Source organism: Ipomoea nil, unplaced genomic scaffold (genome assembly GCF_001879475.1).
Source record: "Ipomoea nil cultivar Tokyo-kokei standard unplaced genomic scaffold, Asagao_1.1 scaffold2848, whole genome shotgun sequence".
NCBI classification, from domain to species: Eukaryota; Viridiplantae; Streptophyta; class Magnoliopsida; order Solanales; family Convolvulaceae; genus Ipomoea; species Ipomoea nil.
In genome coordinates this window covers 215,184-235,622 of record NW_017619276.1, presented here as the reverse complement: position 1 = coordinate 235,622, position 20,439 = coordinate 215,184, and the positions used below count along the sequence as shown (strand labels likewise).

General features: G+C 35.6%; 2 protein-coding genes across 2 annotated transcripts; one reads left to right on the top strand and one right to left on the bottom strand.

Moving 5' to 3' along the window:
• The first annotated feature begins 12,122 nt into the window (after positions 1–12,122).
• LOC109160467 lies at positions 12,123–15,220 on the top strand. Its single transcript, XM_019308754.1, has 3 exons — positions 12,123–12,403; positions 14,513–14,623; positions 14,948–15,220. Exons 1-3 carry the CDS (start codon positions 12,142–12,144, stop codon positions 15,007–15,009), a joined length of 435 nt encoding a protein of 144 aa, XP_019164299.1. The 5' UTR covers positions 12,123–12,141; the 3' UTR covers positions 15,010–15,220.
• Positions 15,221–15,495: 275 nt separating this feature from the next.
• On the bottom strand, positions 15,496–16,476 carry LOC109160478 (mitogen-activated protein kinase kinase 10). Its single transcript, XM_019308763.1, has one exon. It carries the CDS (start codon positions 16,474–16,476, stop codon positions 15,496–15,498), a length of 981 nt encoding a protein of 326 aa, XP_019164308.1.
• Between the last annotated feature and the right edge of the window lie 3,963 nt (positions 16,477–20,439).

Genomic DNA, 20,439 nt, shown 5'->3' with positions numbered 1-20,439 from the left:
TCTGATTACACCAAGACTAATTAATCTATATATTAATTGTGTAAGTTAGGTGTTGCCACATCCTTTACTAACATCCATGTTAATTTGTCCAATGTCTAAACTCATGACTCATCTGTATAATCTTCATCACAATTAAATTAAAAAGAATATGATAGTTGTTAATCCATCCCATGTCTAAACTCATAAATACAATCTTCATCATAATAAAATAAAAAAGAATATTATGATAAAGAATTGAATATGATACATCTACAATTCAATTTTCATGCATGAAATATATTCACAAAATAAAAAAAATAAAGTAATTAATAAATATAACATACAAACAACTTGCTAAAGTGATTACCTGAAATAGTTGCGAAATATTACATTTTTTAAAAAATAAAACTACCAATAAAATATACTTTATTAAATTTATATACTACTTTTTTAATATATGCAATTGCATGTATATTAATAAGAACTAAATATGAAACTTTTAATTTTCATTTACATGATTGTATAGTAAATTCTGTATGGTACTACACAACAAAGGAATAATCCTTATTCACAGAGATTTGAACAATGTTATTGATACATCAACAAACTAAGCCTAAAATTATTCAGGAAAAAAAATACAGTATTAATATGATATATATATATATCTTAAAAATATATATAAATCTTAAAAATATAATGGTAGTGAATATAAACATGAAAAAAAATAATTAATACACATATATTTACGATCCGCACTCTTTTGAGTTGTTATCCCCACAATTAAAATTAGGCATGTCTAATTATGCCTAATATATTAAATGTTAATGGTCATAATTAAAATTAAATATTCACCATAATTAAATTTAACCAATATAATAATATATTATGCATGGTAAATGTTATTAGGCATGTCTAATTATGCCTAATATATTGAAGTCCTATAATACACAAAAATAGGAATAGTGGAATACTATTAGGATGTAAATGGAGATAAAATATAAAATTACTATAATTTGATTTGATTTGAGTCTGATTATGCCTAATATATTGAAGTCCTATAATACACGGAAATAGGAATATATCTAATATAAATGGAGATGAATATAAAATTACTATAATTTGATTTGAATATAATGGCATATAATAATATCTATATATAAATAATGGATGATATTACATAAATGCTTCTAAGTTTTGGGGGAAAAATTTAGCTAGGAGGATTTTACTTTTAATTATAGTTATATAGATAGATTAGGATTATTGTTATGCGTGTACATACATATATTTGATTTGGACTTGTGTACCAAGACCCAATATAATAAAATGGTCTACGAAGATATCATGTCAAAATTGTAGCTTAAAGAATATAATATAAATTAGGCAAAATAATTTATTTATTTAAGGTAGAAAATACTAATTTATATTTATAGGTAGAAAATACTAATTTAAAAGGAAAGAATAATAATTAATTTATTTATTTAAGTTTTTTTTTGAAATATGGCGTACCAGTATATTAATTCAGAAATTGAGTGATAGAGTCAGGAGGGATTAAATCCCAGTACATAGAATGATCCTGATCATTGGCTAAACTAGCAAGAGTATGCGCATGTAAATTTAAACCTCTAGGAACATAATTAAGCGAACAATAAATGAAACTACCAATAGCTGTCCTACATTGCTCAATCACAATTCCAACATAGGATAAGTTCGGTGTAGTAACTGCATGAACCGCATTCCTTAAGACAAGACAATCTGTAAGAATATCCACCTCGCTCTCGTTTCGGTCTCTAAGCCAGGACAAGGCTTCCTTGCATGCTAGCGCTTCCGCCATAAGAGGAGTAAAACACCCCGGGAGCTTTCCATTTGCCGCTGCTTTGAACACTCCATCCGGACCGAGTAGAACCGCCCCATAGGTTGCATTGCCGGTGTTCGGATCGTAGCCGGCGTCGACGTGGCACGTCGCCCGTCCGGCCGCCACTGCCTGCACTTCCTCGGCTGGTGTCGCCACTGGGCGGGCGTGGACTGCCGTGTAGGTCGCCTCTCCCGCAGCTGCACGGCGCCACACCACCTCCGGCCTCCTTACCGCATGTTCCCAGACTGCCTCGTTTCTGGCCATCCATAAAAAATAGAGGACCCCCACAACGCGTCTGACTTGTTCGCCTGTGAGCATATCCATAACAGTCAAAAGCCAGTTCGGGAAAGACGTTGAAAAAATATTCATAATAGGCAGCCCCGAAATATTCCATACAGCTCTAGAATAATCACATAAAACTAATGAGTGCATAACATTCTCATTAGCAAGACCACACAACATACATGTTGGGTTCACATCTACCCTCTTTATAATCAAATTTGTTGTGGTTGGGAGTATATCACACACCGCTCTCCATAAAAAAGTTTTCCATTTGGGTGGGACTTTCAACTTCCACAATGTAATCCATCTATCAAAATCTCCCAAAGTGTGATTAAATTCTCCCATTAGGCGCCTATAAGCATCCTTTACCGTGTAGCAACCATTCGGGTTATTATGCCAATACCATGTGTCTCTATAATCTGGGCTCACAGGTATTTTTAAAATACATTTATTTAAGTTAATAACATCATTATTATTATTATTATATTATATTATACTACAGAGATATAGATATATATATATATATATTATAAAAATGTTGTAAAATGAACTATGCTTGTTAAAAAAAAACATAGAAACTTGAATGGCATGTACAAATCTCGAAATCAACATACTAACTCTAAGTTTCAGAAAATCTTACAAAATTACCGTCTTTATCATCCTCGATCGCATCTCTACAATCTTCCATAAAAACTAAACCAATATGGTTCTGTTACAAATGCTCTTCCTCCTCAATTTCCTTTTGTTGAAGCAGAGCCTCCTTAAATATCTTCAAACTCATACTAGACGATATAAACTGCAAAACATATTGAAGTACATGAGAATATAGTTAGAAAAATGTAAAAAATTCATACAAAAAGAAAGCAGAGAGATGAGTCTGAGATTCTTTGATTGAAGAAGCCCTTGTATTTATAGGTAGAAAATACTAATTCAAAAGAAAAGTATAATAATTTATTTATTTAAGGTAATAAAATTATTATTATTATTATTATTTATTTAATTTAATTTCCATTTGACATTTACTTACCAAATAAGTTTTACTACAAAAGTTTTGGGGGGAAAATTTTTTAGGAGGATTTTACTTTTATATATATATAGATATAGATTAAACAGACAAGGTAAAAATTATAATATGTTAAAGTATATACCTTTCTCAATCCTTTCAACATCATCAATGTTTTCTTCAACAGAGATAGGTTGATTGGCTAACCTTAGCTAATCCTATGCACACACCAGTGCCTCAACAGTTCTAGGAGTTAGGGAACTCCTAAAGGCATCTAGTACCCTTCCACTGGTACTGAATGCTGATTCTGAAGCAACAATAGATATTGGAACAGCTAGAATATCATATCCCTTGCCATTTTAGATAAGACAAGGAACATTTCAGATTGCTACTTCCACCATCTTAGAAGGTCAAAAGAATCCTCCTCATCCACAATAACCTCAGAGAGATACACTTCCAACTCGGTTTTTTTCCTAGACAAATCTCCACTCTCCAATTTTTGCTTCTTAATCTAAGATTTCATTAATGATTTGAGGTCTCCCAACATAAACAGAATCAGATATTGTTATTGAGGGAGAAGATTTGTCAGATTATTCAACAGACTGGACATGGAAGCATGAAACATAATCTTGAAACAACTCCTTAAGGCCAACAATAACCTTAACAAACATTGCTTTACCCTTGTCCTCACCATATAACTGGTTAAACTGAAATCGGCATATACTCAATTTTGTCCCTGGGTTTAAGATATTTGCATAGAATATAAAAAAATTCATTTTTTCAGGCTCACCCCAATACTTATCAAATTTTGCCCTCATATTTTTACCCATAAGTTTAACACTGTCTTCTGTAGCTTCCTCCATATTTTTCAACAAGCAAGACATATTAGAAACCTCAGAGAAGAAGGTATTAGAAGTCACATACAATGAACCAGAAATCCTAACAGTCATTTTATAAAAATATTTCAGAATCTTAACCAAAGATTGAATGGATTCCCAATCCATGAAATCAGGTACACTTCCACCCAAATCAGATTTAAATGAACTGTCATGATCTTCATAGGCTTCAAAATACCTTCTGAAACAATAATGCAGTATTAAGCATCATATAGGTAGAATTCCACCTTGTAGGAACATCTAGACACAGAGAATTCTTAGCTTCCACCCCAATTAGATCAGCTAGATCCCTAAACTTTTGTAACCTAGCAGGTGAGCTCCTCACATACCTAACAACATCCCTAACTTTCTTAACAGAACTGTCACATTCTTTCAACCCATCCTGTACCACCAAGTTAAGGATGTGAGCAATGCACCTCATGTGCAAATACTTACACCTAATAGTAGTACAACCCCAAGAGACCAACTTCTTCTTCAAGAATCCTAGGGCAGTGTCATTGTTGGAAGCATTATCTACTGTCACACTAAACAATGATTTTAGACCCCAGTCCAAGAGGCAACTTTCTATGATTTTCTTTTGTAGCTTCCACTCACTATCAATGAAATGTGCAGTTATGTACATGTAGTTTATTCTCTGGACTGAGGTCCAAGTATCAGTTGTGATACTTACCCTCTGACTGCTAGTCCTAAAAAACTTATTCAAGTTCACCCTCTCATCATAAAATATCTTAAAAATGTCCCTACTGATAGTCCATCTTGAAGGAATTTTAAACCTAGGACAGCAAACTAAAACAAACTTTCTAAAACCATGTCCCTCAACAATCCTAAAAGGAAGTTAATCTAAAATAATCATCTCAGCTAAGGCTCTCCTTATCAAGTCTTGATCAAACACCCAAGTACCCAACACCCCTTCAGTTCCTTCACTACTTTGAGTTCCAGCAGAAGAAGGTGCAGGTTGGAATGTAAGCAGGGACTGCCTTGTCTCTTTAGAGTGAGGATTTTTAAGGCAGCTTACAATGTGATTCCTTAGAGAAGAAGTCCCACGTTTCTTGGTCTCACATGCATACACTTTTGCACAATATATATATTTTCCTTTGATGACAATGCCCTAAGAGTCTTTGATCTTTTCAAAGTGATCCCAAACTGGAGATCTGGTGGTTTCAACCCCTTTCCTTTTCTTGGGAACAGGTGGAGGCAAAGGCTGCTGAGACTGAGGAGTAACAGTCTCTACAGCTGGTGCTTCCAACTCGGGTTGGGTTCCAGTTCCAGATAGACCACTAACACTTTCCATCTGAAAAGGGGAAAGTATCAGTGACAGTGAATGGGAAATCACTCATGGAAAATCATCAACAGTGAATGGGCTTTGTTACATGTATCAATTACTTAAAGTCTTAAACAGGCAAAATTCAGTTAATTGAACATTTCATCATGTATGAAGAATTGCACATAAATGATTTAATGGTCACATATCCATAAACTTACAATTTCACATTTTCATAATTACAAATTACAATTTACAAATTACAATGAAATCCATAATCAGGCATTCAAGCTAAATAGATGTATGCTACTTTATATGCTCATCATTTATATGGATTTCAGTCACACACTCACACATTTATATGGATTCCACAAGAATACCAGCATGCTTAACATTGCCACAGCGGCTAGGGGCTAGGGCAGTAGGGCTTCCACCACAGATTTGGTTACAAATTAGAAACCCTAATCAAAGTATTAGAAATTCACACTCAAAGGACTAGTGACGTGCAATCCGGAACTTCTCAACAGATTCACAAGTATCACAGTCCACATAATCATAACAAATTAGAAACCCTAATCAAAGTATCATAAATTCACACTCAAAGGACTAGTGACATGCAATCCGGAACTTCTCAACAGATTGACAAGTATCACAATCCACATAATCATAACAAATTAGAAACCCTAATCAATAAAACAAATAGACAATAATCTATAACAAAAATGTAAATAGGGTTTATCAATTACTTCGTTTCTCAAAATTAATCCATCGAGAACAAAGGGCTTCGATTCCAGTTTTTCACAATTCCACTGGTGACCGGACTAGGGCTTCTACCACTCTACCAGACTAGCCGACTACTCCGACTAGGGCTTCCACCAGACTACAAGTCTACAACTGTGAGTGTCTAGAACTGAGAAGTGAGAACTCAGACACTCAGAGTCTTACTGTCTCAGAGAGTAAGACTCAAAGACCAGAGCGAAAGAGAGAACGAGAGTCGAGATATGAGAGAACTCAAAGACTAGAGCGAAAGAGAGAAGTAGAGAGAACTCAAATGAAATGAGGGCTCGGCTGCGCTGAACAAACATTCAATATATATATAACAACCACACTACGTTGTATTACATAGGGTAAAAATAACCTAGGGTTATTTCGGATATTCGGACGGGTTCGGGTGGCATTTATTGCCTCCAACCCGAACCCTCTTCATCCGCCATTAAACGCATCATCGGGTCGGATCTGGGAGTTCGGATACGGTCAACTCCACGGGTTCATCCGTCGGGTTTCGGATTGGTCGGGTGGGTCGGATGATTCGGATATTGCACACCCCTAAGTTTTACACGCACATTGCGCGAATAAGTTAATGCACAATGTTTATAATTAAATAATTATTTGAAAGTATATCAATGCAAGATTATATATGAGAAGTTCGTACATAAGTAATTTAATGTCAAATTTGTTTATTTAAATATGTAATACATAGTATATGAATACACTGTAATATAGGAGATTCATTATAATTGTCACTAATTTTTTTAAATAGTAACGAAGTATTTTTGTTGCAAAGGGTTCTAATATATTTAATGAATGCACATATATACAAGATTAATGAATGAAGGTACCAGTCCTTTAGGTGTTTTGCTTAATGTTCATTTAGTTCAACCATTATTGTTGAATAAATTATTATGAATAAAGAAATTCCTAATTTAAGGAATTTAGATTTAGTAAAAATTTTATTTTTTTTAATTATAATGTAACCCAAAGATATTGGATGATTAGTAAATATGATGTAACCCACAGATCAAAATGATAAAAAAAAAAAAAAAAAAAAAAAGGTGTTTGGTTATTCAACAGTTTGAAACAATAATTTGTTTCAAACTACTGAAAATACAAACATTGCAATTTACAATATTTTTACTTAGCGTTTTTGAGAATGAATTCCCCAAAACACCCCTATATTTAAAAAAAAAAAAAAAATTTACTGTAGAGCCATTTCGACTCCTTGAATAAAGAGAGCCAGTTTCGCGGCTCACTACTTGCCCATCAACGAATGGGCAAGCTTAATTTTTAAATTGGAGCCTTAAGGCTATTTTTATAGGAGCCTCAAGGCTCCCATGTCACTTTTTTCACCAATGTGGGAAAAGTGGCAAAACTAAGGGGAGCCGTACATTCAGCTCCCAATATGGATTTTTTTTTTATTTAAATTTTATTTCTTTTATTAAATTATTAATATTATTTTTTTATTTTTTTTAAAACTATTATTATTATTACTATTATTATTATTATTATTATTATTATTATTATTATTATTATTATTATTATTATTATTATTATACCCTTAAGCTATTTTACATGTTAATCTAAGCAGTTAATTTTTTCAATACCAACCATTGGTATAATTCGGTGGTTAAATCCGCTAATATAATCCACTAACGCTGACATGTAACTGCTGATTGTCAAACAAGGACATTGTGAGTTAGTTTCTCACTTCAATTTGTTGTGTGATTTGAATACTCTCTTTGATATTAATAAAATACTTGGTAAATAAATATATAGCATTATTTTGTATTATAACTTTGATATTTAATTAAAAAATAATGCACAAAAAGATAATAGACAATGTAGTAAATATAATCAATTGATAAATTTGAATGTAAAGAATATTTTTTACATTGGAGAAAAATAAAGATAATATAACTAAAGAAATTATTTTCTTAATTAGTTTATTGGTAATGAATAATTTTATTTTATTTTTTGAATAAAGACATTGTAGGGATAATGTAGCGAAAATAATCAATTGATGAATTTGAATGTAAAGAATTTTTATATTGGAGAAAAATAAAGACAATATAACTAATTAAATTATTTCTCTTATTTAATTTATTGATAATGAATAAATTTTTTTGAATAAAGGCATTGTATACACATAATTCTAAATTAAAGAAATTCATATTTATTATATGTTATTGTAGCTAGTAAATTATTATTTATTTAATTTAATAAGAGTAAAATAGAGTACTAATAATGCCAACTTTGATTGTGATGGGGTTCAAACCTAAGACCTCTCTTAGTGAAATCAATAAGTAAGTTAACGGTGAACTAACAGAAATTAATGGATCTTTCAAAAAAAAAAAAAAAACAAATAGAAATTAACGGAGAAGATAATATTTAACGGAAAAGTTAACGGATAATCATATATTAAGGATAAATTATGAAATGTCAAGAAAAAAAATTAAAATTTGATCAATCTGAGCCATTCATTTAATTAAAAAATTTGACCGTCATTTTTTCTGCCCGTTATAGGCCTAACTTTCTTTGGCTCTTATTAGCATATATATATATATATATATATATATATATATATATAGTAGATATTCAAACCTAAAGAGTCCAAATTAATTAACATATTGGGTTGCATAGAAGGCCCATTTCTGGCTATTTTCTATGAACAATTATAGCCCTTCAGCGACAATATTGGGCTAGTTTAGGCTGAACACGTTCTGGGCCTCATATGACTATTGCTGGCTTAAAAGCCCATTATCTGGCTACCCAGCAAATCAGCAATTATCAATCGTTATATCCTACACCACGGCGCACATAGCACTATGCGCCGCGCGCCTCTCAAAACGACGTCGTTTTGGGGTAGTGTTGGGAGGCGCGGTAGGAAGTTGCTGGAGATTATGTGTATTTGTTCACAACGTTATGTGTATTTGTTCACAACGTTATGTGTATTGGTTCATACAGTTATGTGTATTTTTTATACAATTATGTACATTCTTTTTATACAATTATGTACATCCGAATCAGAAAATTTGTGTGTATTATGTTAAGAGTTGATGTGTATTATGTTAAAAGTTTATGTTTATTATGTATTATGTTAGATTATGTGTATTATCTTTTAAAAAGAGTATGTATATTTTGTTATATAATTATGTACATTCATGTATAACATTATGTGTATTCTAGTATAACATTATGTACATTCTTGAACAGCGGGTTTTTTTTTTTTTAAAGAAAAAACTACTGCCATTCACTGGGGCGGGAAATTTCAAAAAAAAAAAAAAAAAAATTAAAACGACGTCGTTTTGCATCTGGGCGCATAGTGCAACGCGCGCCGTGGTGTAGGATATAAATTGCCGCAATTATACCGTGGATTATGGTCCAAAAACGATGCTATTTCTTTAAGTAAAGAAACGGTTATCGTTACAACTTAACGGAGCACATATTTTTGGGGCAAATTATGCTGTGCATCCGTATGCATCATGCATGGTGCATAGGGATGCCAAAACGACGTCGTTTTAATAAAACGCGCGTCTCCCCTTAAAAAAAAATCAGGTTCGATTCCCAGCAACAACATATGAACTAAAATTTCATAATCGATGAACTATAATTTCATAATCGATGAACTATAATTCCATAATCTAATCTATGAACTAAAAATTCTAGAATGAATGAACTAAAATTCCATAATCTATAAACTAAAATTTCAGAATCGATGAACTACAATTCCATAATCGATGAACTATAATTCCATAATCAATGAACTATAATTTCATAATCTATGAACTAAAATTCCAGAATGAATGAACAATATAATGTTGTTGCTGGGAATCGAACCTGAATTTTTTTTAAAGGGGAGACGCGCGTTTTTTAATAAAACGACGTCGTTTTGGCATCGTATGCACCATGCATGGTGCATACGGATGCACAGCATAACGATTGTATTTTTGGTGTGTTAAATACAAAATGAAATTAAAGTGTAATTAAAATGAAACCGTCTCACCAGGACTATGTGGTCCAATGGTACCCAGGTTGGACTTCCATTTGGAAGGTTGTGAGTTCGAGCCTCAATGGAGGTGTTATTAGCTCTTTGTGTTTCAGTAGGTTGAGAAAGTATATGAACAGATACTACAATGTAATAGAGCTAGTAGCATTCAAAAAAAAAAAAAAAAAATGAAACCGTCTCACATATTGTTTTTATATCATCAAATGAAAGTGTAACTGAATTGAAATGAAATTGTAGTTGTCTCGAAATGAAACTGCAGTGTATATAAAATGAAACTGAATAATAGTTTTACATAATTGAGTGTACATTGTCCAATGAAATTGTAGTTATATCAAAATGATATTATAGTCGCGTTGTAATGAAACTATAGTATATATAAAATGAAACTAAATAACAGTTTCCCATATTTGAGTGTATAATGTCGAATGAAATTGCAGTTATATCGAAATGAAACTGTAGTTGTGTTGAAATGAAACTGCATAATAGTTTCACATATTTGAGCGTATATTGTTTAATGAAACTGTAGTTATATCGAAATGATATTGTAGTTGTGTTGTAAAGAAACTGTAGTGTAAATAAAATGAAACTGAATAACAGTTTCACATATTTAAGTGTATAATGTCGAATGAAATTGTAGTTATATCGAAATGAAACTGTAATTATGTTGAAATGAAATTGCAGTGTATATAAAATGAAACTGTAAATGTTATACAAACAGAGGCTACTTATGCAGAACGGTGCGGAACATGTGCCGTTTCTTTTCATTAAAAGAAACTGCACCGTTTTAAAGCCTGGACCACATGCATTGTGGATCGCGGTCCACAGTATAATTTGCTCTGGCTACCTATCCATGGAATAATGATTGATTATACTATTGACCCTGATTGCAGTAGGTGCTAGGCGCTAGTCGGACAGTAGAGTAGTGCTTAGCGCTTAGACGGCTAACTAAAAGAAAACAATGCATGTGTGTGGGTGTATGTCATATTATATACATATATATATAATGAAAAAAATTAACAAGGCCGAGTTGATTGAGTTAACTTGGCTAACACGGTCAAATTAGACAAGTTAACTCGGTCGAGTTCGCCTGTAACTCTGTTTACTTCACCGAGTTAGGCGCCTATGCGTCCGTCTAGGGGGAAAATTGCCACGACTTAGGGGCACCTAGTGCCTAGACGGCATCTAAAGGACCGCCTATGCCGATTTTTGCAACAGTGCCATTGACCAAGATTTACTTTAACATATAAACTTACGTACCTTAAACTATAAAATTAAGTACCTTAAATTTTAAACTTACATAAAAGCTTTTGGATTTAAACTATAAATTTATGCACCTTAAGTTTTGAATTTAAATCACGTTAAATTTTAAATTTACACACTTTAAGTTGTGACTTTTCACAAAATGACCTGCCAATCACATTTTTTATTTTAAAGTTGTTGTTCATTTTGAGCATTTATTTTAAGAATTAATTTCACTTTTGGTCCCACGACTTTTGAGTTCTTATCACTTTTGGTGCACAACTTTAAATTTTTTCAATTTTGGTGCCTAACTTTGTTATTTTTATCAGTTTAGGTCCTTCTAGCCAAATTGAAGGTAAAATATTTCCAGATTTTTTATTTTAGGGGCAAAATCGTCATCCCATGGAAAGATCTTCAATATTTAAACAAAAGAAAAATCATATTAAGAGGAAAAGAAGAGTTTGCCAATGGTCGAAACTATAAATCCCATAGATCTGTCTGGTTTCTGCCCATCTTCCCCATTATTCTCATCATCAAACACCTATAGATATGATTTTACGGTGATTTTGTTTAGATATTGAAGATATTTCCTTGGGATGACGATTTTACCCCTAACAATATAAAATCCAACAACATTTCACAGTCAATTTGGCCGAAAGGACCAAAATTGATAAAAATAACAAAGTTAGGCACCAAAATTAAAAAATTTTAAAGTTGTGCACCAAAAGTGATAGAACATCAAAAGTCGTGGGACCAAAAGTGAAATTAATTCTTTATTTTAACAAAATCAAAGTTTGTGATTAATTTGCACGTTTTCTCTATATAAATAGAGAGACAGGGGTTCAAATGATCCGTTATAGCATACCGAAGTCCGAATCTTCGTTTTCAAATCTGATTGAAATTTATTCTGCCATTGTATTTATTCGGAGCATCAGAGAGATGAGTAGCAGTAACAATTCACTGACGTCGTCGCCGGCGAGGTCTTCCATATCTACGACGGCGATTGTCGGTGCTAACGCCACTGCAGCGGCGTCTCTGGCTGTCGACGACTACCACTTCCCCGCCGATCTTATATCAATTCAAGATCGAAAGGACGAGGCTCTTCAAGGTCAGTTTGTTGTATCCCCATTTTGGATTATTTTATTTTCTTCGTCATCCAAAGATTCGGAAATTTTATTTTAAATGCGTTTCATAGCTTGTTTCTTTACAAATAATGTTTAAAATATGAATATTTGTATAAGAAATTTCCATTTTTTCTCGTTATTCCTTAGTTTCTGGACAATTTTCGTCTTTATAATAGTTGTGATACTACAGCTGGTCTGCTCTACTGGAAAGTTTGAAAGTTATGATCACACATATACAGAAAGTTGGACATTAACCCAACAGGGTAGCTTAAGTGGCAAATGGTTAATATTAAAATATTAAATATTAACCTAAAAAACATCTAGGTTTGAACAATTTAGGGTTATTTTGTTCAAAAATATATTGTTTTGAGTGAAATAACTCATTTAAAAAAAAAAAGAGAACAATAGCTAATCGGCCAACTAGGCGACCTAGTAGGTGCCTAGAAGAGTAGGAGGCCTAGTCAGTGCCTAGGAAGTCTAGGCGGTCAGCGCCTTGCTTAGACGGCCTAGTTGGCCAGCCGCCTAGACCACCGATTATGGTGATACGCTAGGCGGCCGGCCAGGGCCTAGCGCCTAGGCGCCGATTAATCGGTGCCTAGGCGGGATTTTTGCAACACTTATTAAAATTGATACTCCTGTTTGGAATTAATTCCATGAATTGGACTATTGGTGTGATTAGATTAGAGTAAATTGCAATCTTGAATAAGGTTTATTGTGCTTAAGGGATCAAGATAAGTAATCAAGTGGAAATCATTAACCACAGTCATACGAGAACTTTTCCTTCTTAATGTGCATTGCAGTGGATGCTGTACAATCCAATAAGTTTACGAAGCTAATTGTAACAATCAAAAGAAGTGGTTGAACACCTGCCAAACTGTAGTGATTACAAAATATAGGTTTTGGAGTGTAAAGAGTGCAAAACAAATTGCAGAACACAAAGTTAGCTTGTAGATGATACTGGTATGGTGAGAGTTCTATGTTGTGATTCAAGAATTTCTTGATAAAGGGCTGAGGGCTCAGTGTTATCCCACTTTGTAGATTAGTCTTGTGACTCTTTCTGTGTTTCAAGAGGGCCAAGTCTATTCCCCTGAGAGAAATTCGTTGGCACTTTCATTCTGAGCATTGGAATTTTTGGTTAGGTGATATTAGCTGCTGTTATGGTTTTTGCTAAGGTATAGTAGCATTTCTACATTCATAATCCAATTCATTTCATGTTTAAGGATTTTGCTAGTAAAGCTCATCCTCCTTCACATGTTGTTTTCTTCTAAATTCAGTTTCCACTTTTCATAACTTTCACTAGCATAGTAGCATATAGTTTAACAAAGTACAAACAAAGTTGATTGCTTCAAATTTGGAATGTATAATATTTGTTTCACACTTAATGAGGAACACTATTATCCACACTTTGATACAAACTTACTACTTACAAAAATTATAACTTCAGATATAATTAACCTCTTGGCAACACTAAACAGTTCTGCTTCTTGTATACATGTCTCTGGGTGTGTTGCATAGGGGGATTAAGGGCTTGTTGAGGTTAGTGCTTTTCATATATGAGTGTTCCTATTTTACTATGTAAACTTTTGTAAAATAAGTGGTATTAGAATAATTATAGCATTCCTACGTCAAGTTTGTGAAAGTAGCCTAAACTGAAGATCAGTGATTGTAGTGGTAATAGTATTATAGTTGCTTCATAAGGTCAGTCTCTATGTAGTTTAGGAATGTTTCAAGTATTCAGTATTCTAGCAAAGTTATCATCCTTATGATGGTCACTAATACATTATACATCTATGATTTCTCAATGTTCTAGCCAGTGAGGATTTATTGATGATTTGGTCATCTGTATCCTTTCTCAGTTAAATTTTAAATTTCAGATTGTAATGCTCTAGATACTTAAAAATTTATTACCCTTTCTTTTTTAATAGAGATGGCTAATTAGCCCTTTACTTTTTGTTCTTTGGCAATTTAAAAGGAAATCCATAAAGCAAAAGATGCATGTCACTGTTGCTTTGGAATCTTTGAAGAAATCATGTTTTCTTTCACTCAGCAGGGAACTATTATTGACATATTATATTACTTGGTTATGTCTTCAGTTCTCAAATCTGATGTGATGGCTGCACTCAATAAAGTGGTTAAATCCCTAGATGAAGATAGTTGGATGTTTGATGGGCCGCGGTCTCGTATTCACCTTATTTCAAGACCAGGTACCTACCCAATCTCACGTCTGTGTCTTGGTACAACTTGGATCCTGCAAGCCTCATAGTTTTTCGTGACTTTTTTGTTTTCTGGATCAATGTGTGATTCTGGGATCTGAAATATCCAAATGTTACTGCATGTTAATTTGGAAGCAATATTCTGATAGAGTGATAGATCTTTGTTTTACCATTGTTCTGTTTGATGTCCAACTCATATACTACTCGAACCGGGAGTCATAGGCTTATGTTGCTAGACTAGACAACTTATTTCTGGTTTTTGGTGCACAAAAGTGAATAGTCTTATTGATATGTATATGGGTTAACTGTTGACAGGTAGTTTTCTTCAGAAGCGGATAGATATAGCAAAAGAGCAGACTTTGGCACCACCAAAATGATGGAAAAGAGCCTCATAAGCAAGATAATTATTTCCCTTTTTATGGAATTTAATCTCTTTTAGTTCTGTTTTTGGCCTGCTTCTATTATTTTTTGTATTTTTACTGCTGCTATGGATGACATACACTTTGATGTCAATCAAGCTTTGTGCAGATAAACATGAGGATTATATAGGACTAGCTAAACATGAAGTTCTTGAGTTTGGGTTGAGTTTCTTGTGCGCAAAAGTTTACAGTGTTGTTGAGTCTCGAAGTTGATTGGTTCAACTGTTATTACCATGAATCAGTCCAAAATGATATTTAGATACATAATATGAATGTCATTTGGACCCGGGTTTACAAGAAAAATTAAAGAATTGAAGCGGGATGTCGTCTAATCATCTCTCATGATATGGCGGCAGTTTGGTTTTGAGAAATGATAAATTAGAACCGGAACCTTTCAAGGTTTTAGGGTTTGAACTGTTGGTAGACTAATCAAAACAAAATTAATTAATTCATCTTCCAAACATCACAATATTTAGTCACAAAAGGATGATTCAGAAGCTCTTCCACAGTAGCTCTGCTTCTCCAATCCTTAACCAAACATCTCATGATGAAACCCTGAAGCTCCGGCGAAGCGTTTTCCGGCGGCCTCATAGTGTCGCCGCCGAATGACACTGCACAAACCATTGATGCCCAATCTGGCTTGTGCCCTTCATCCAGCAGTGGAAAATGCCCAAGAAAGCATTCCATCACCACCACTCCCACCGCCCACACGTCGCCGGAAAACCCTGCAGATGATCCCTCCGGCCACCTCCCCGGATCAAGGCGTTCAGGGCTCATATATGCACAAGTCCCCATACTTGATGATTCAAATTCTTCATCTGAAACTCTGCTCACCCCAAAATCTGCAATCTTCACTTCCCATTCACTGTTTATCAGCAAATTTGATGGCTTAATATCCCCATGCACTATATTCATCCCATGCAAATACTTTAGCCCTTTCAAAACCCTTCTTGCTAGGTAACCAATCACACCCTCACCTAACCTCCCTCTTTTTTCCAACACTTCCCGAACTGACCCTTCTCTCATGTACTCCATCACCAAGAACACATCCCCAACAGGGACAGAACAGTCATTTCCCACCACTACTTCTGCATTAATGCCATGACACTCCACTAAAAACTCACACTCCACCCTTCTCACTACATCCACCTCCCTCATCCCACTCTCACCACACCGGAGGATTTTCACGGCGTAAATCTCCCCGGTTTGCCTGCACCGGACTTTGTACACCACTCCCCCACTGCCATGGCCGAGAACCTGAAGCTTCTCAAACTCCGACAGGCTACCAGTGCCCGGAGAACTCGAAGAAGATATCGAAGAGGGTGGTGATGATAAAAGTTGGCACCAAGTATCAGCAGCAGGTGAGATATGAGGTAAAGATAGGCTCAATGGCTGCTTCTGCCTTCTCTCTCTCACCAGAGTCATTTAGACATACATATATACATGATTGATTGTATGTCTTAATCAATTTCAAAGTAGAATGGGTGGTTTCCAGTGTTTTTCTAAGCACAAGTATCTTATTGTCCTTCTATGGTACACTAGTGGCAGGTGAGGATTTTGTGGTGACAACAGATACCATTTGTGGTTGAGAGTATAATTAGATTTACTGGTGAGTTTAAACATCACAAAATGTGTTTAACATTGTTAATTTTCATAAATAAATAAAATAAAGATACAAGAACAATAATTAACAACAATATCTAATCTAAATATTATAAAAGATTCGATAATGGTAAGAATATAATATGAATAAAAAATGTGTGGATATAATAATAACTTAGAGAAAATTTCAATTTTGATCATATGACTATAGGGGCTTTGTTAATTTTAACACCTGATTTTTAAAAGTGTCAATTTAGTACCTTGAGTATGTAATTTTTGTCAATTTTGATCACTCCGGCCAAATCGCCAGCCAAATTTGACCGGAAAAATTTAATCCTTTGTTAAGTCTATAATTTGAGGGGCAAAATAGTCTTTTCCAGTCTGGTTCGAATTAAGCATAGTATAACCCGGTTTAGCGTGAGAGTTTTGCAAGAACCGCTAATGCAATTCCGGCGACCAGCACCGCCTTTGCTTTCTTTGGGACTGACTTTCGTTATCTTCTTTCTTACTTGAATGGATGGAACGCTCTACCACTCCCATTTCTCTTCACCTCCTTCGCCGATTCCTGTAATCCCAATAAACAAACAAACAAAATCCAATTAAATTATATGTGATAATTGAATTAAAAAAAAAAGTTTTGAGAAAAATTTAAACTACAAATTAGTTACATCTTTAGGAGTTGGATCTGGGACTTGGTTCCAAAGCTGAACAGATCTAAGCCAGTCCGATTTCTCCGAATTACTATTATTATTGTTTTTATTAACATAATCATCACGATCATCATCAACATCGTTATCGGATTTATGAGATTGTTCCTCGTAATATTCTTCGTCGTCTTCCTGGGTGCTCTTCATCGGAATAAATTGTTCCAAAACCGGAGCGGCGCTAGTGGTCTGCTCCGAACACTCCGATTGGCCGTTGAGGTTATACTCCGTCGTCGTCCCCGACAATTCAACCGGGTTATACTATGTTTAATTCGGACCAGACTAGAAAAGACGATTTTGTCCCTCAGATTATAGACTAAATGTTGGATTAAGGCTTTCCGGTCAAATTTGGCCGGCAATTTGACCGGAGTGACCAAAATTGACAAAAATTACATACTCAAGGTACTAAATTGACACATTTAAAAGTTAAGTGCTGAAATTAACAAAACCCCTATAGTCATATGATTAAAATTGAAATTTTCTCTAATAACTTATACATTATGCGTATGTACATGTGTGTGTATATGTGTGTGTCTATATATATATATATATATATATATATATATATATATATATATATATATATATATATATATATATATACACACACACACACACACACACATGTACATACGAGGAAGCAGCTCGGACACGCGAGGGTACCTCGGCTAGTACGTGAAGAGGTCGGGGTAGAACCAGGGCCAGTGTACTAGCAACGTTTGGAAGAAGAAGGGGGGTTCCGACTCATCCTCATCGGGCCAACGCAAGAGGGAACTCGACCAGCTCACCGAGAGGGAAGAGAAAGAGTTAGACAACCCGCCAAAGAAGCAGACCATCCACATTATCTTTGGCGGACCAGAAGGAGGAGACACGCCAATCGAAAGAAAGAAATGGGCGCAGAGCCTGTACGTGGGGGAAGTCGTCCGATCGCCGCACGAGAAAAAAGACAAGAAGGGAGCCCATCACATTTACCGACGACGACCTCCCGGACGACCCGTTGCCACACCGAGACACATTGGTAATAAGGCTTGAGATCAAGGACATCATCGTCCATCAGGTGCTGGTGGACACCGAGAGCTCCGTGAACGTCATGTACCATGACACTTTCACGCAGCTGGGCTTATCTAGGAAGCAGCTCGGACACGCGAGGACCCCGCTATCAGGTTTCAACGGGGACTCTGTCGAAACGGAGGGTTTAATCACCCTCGAGGTCGAGGTCGGCACTCCGCCGCACGTCAAAAGGTGGGAGGTGGAGTTCGTGGTAGTGAATATCAGCTGCGCCTACAACATCATCCTTGTCCGACCTGCTTTGGAGGACCTCCGATGCATAATATCTATGGAACACTTATGCCTCAAATTTCCTACCCCCTCCGGAGTCGGCGTCGCTCCGGGAGACCAAAAGATAAGCTGGAGCTGCTACCTGAAAACTTGCCGCCAGATAAGCAAAAGATGTAACACCCCTAATTTTTAAAACATTTTAAAGCCTATGAAATAAAGACAAACTATCATTAATCATCCAAACAAAGCGGAACTAACAACATAAGTATCGGGGTATTATGCCACATCCAGGTTTGATAACCTAGATGCACAGGCGAGACTAACTAAACAAGGCATAAACTATAATTAATATCCACAATACAATTCAAGGCTCACAGGCCATCTAGATAATACTAAGCTAAATCCATGAGTCCATCTAACGCGCTCCGAAGCTACAAGACATCACCTGAAAAACATACAGTGTAATAACCTTCAGCGAATAATGCTGGTAACCCACTCCCACGCGTTAAGTACAATATAGGTAGATATAAGAAAATAATTTTGAAACCGGAATACATATATAACCTAAGCGACTCTAGCTTTAACCCAAGATAAAGACTCAAGACACAACAATAGACTTGACACTATAGAACAATCATAAAGACTAGCATGCATCCTAAGAACACAAGACATGGCGTAATAGACAAGCAAGCCCATAAATAGAAATTAAAGGCATTAAAGGGATCCAACGACAATCAAATAGCAAGTAACACATCAAGGGAGACATCTAAGTTCCAACCTTATACCAAGTTCCAACCTTACGCCTCTCCTTCCTTATATCAGTTCCAACCTGTACCTCCAGGCCACCCTTATATCGCCTCCCTTATTCCTCTGGAGCAACTACATGGCCCACTCCGTAACCACCAACAAGTACACCAACATGGTAGCACCGAAGTGTCATCCGCATGGTCCGTGCCTCTAGCACCACTACCAAGGGGTCAGCGCATATAGCTCTGACATGACATCGCGGCGCTTATACCCTGACCCAAGCCTTTAGCTAGCAAGTCTAAGGGGTGGTCCGTGCCTTTAACACGATAACCGAGCACTCGTTATGCTTTCCGCCAACAATTCATTTCTACCAATCACAATCTCATCATCATCAATCTCAACCATCATTGCGCAATGATCACGAATCCCATCATCATTCAATCAATCAACATATAATCAACAATAACAATCAAGGTATAATAGCAACGATACACACTACACATAAATTCCTAGAACGGTGCACGAAACATCATACGAGACTCATAAACATCAAACGGGGTACAACGGGGCACAACGGGACACGGGGAAACGTCAAACGGGGGAAAACAACCCGCCGCGCCACCACATTCTAGCGGGTGGGTAGCCGTGGTTCCAGCGGGTGCCCGGCGGGCAGACCACTGCCCGTCGGCTGCCCGCTGGAACTGGGCAAACCGGGCAGCGGGTAGGTGGTGGGGACTCGTTCCCCCCACCTACCCCCCACTGGTACGAAGGTAGGAAACCGGTTCGGTGTTAGTTCGTGGAACCCAAAACCATGTCCAAACATATTCCAACACGTAACAACAACAACACGGATTCAATTAACAAAGATTGAACCAAGAATCATTCCAATTACATCCTAGCACGATTCCTAAACATGCCAAGACTCGACATCAATCACATAACGGTTCGGGAGCATCCGGCACCCCAGGAATATCAAGAAATCTATATGCAAAGCCCTAAAGACAAGTCCTAGACTAGAATCAACACCCGAGCATGTATAAACCCACCCAAGAATCCA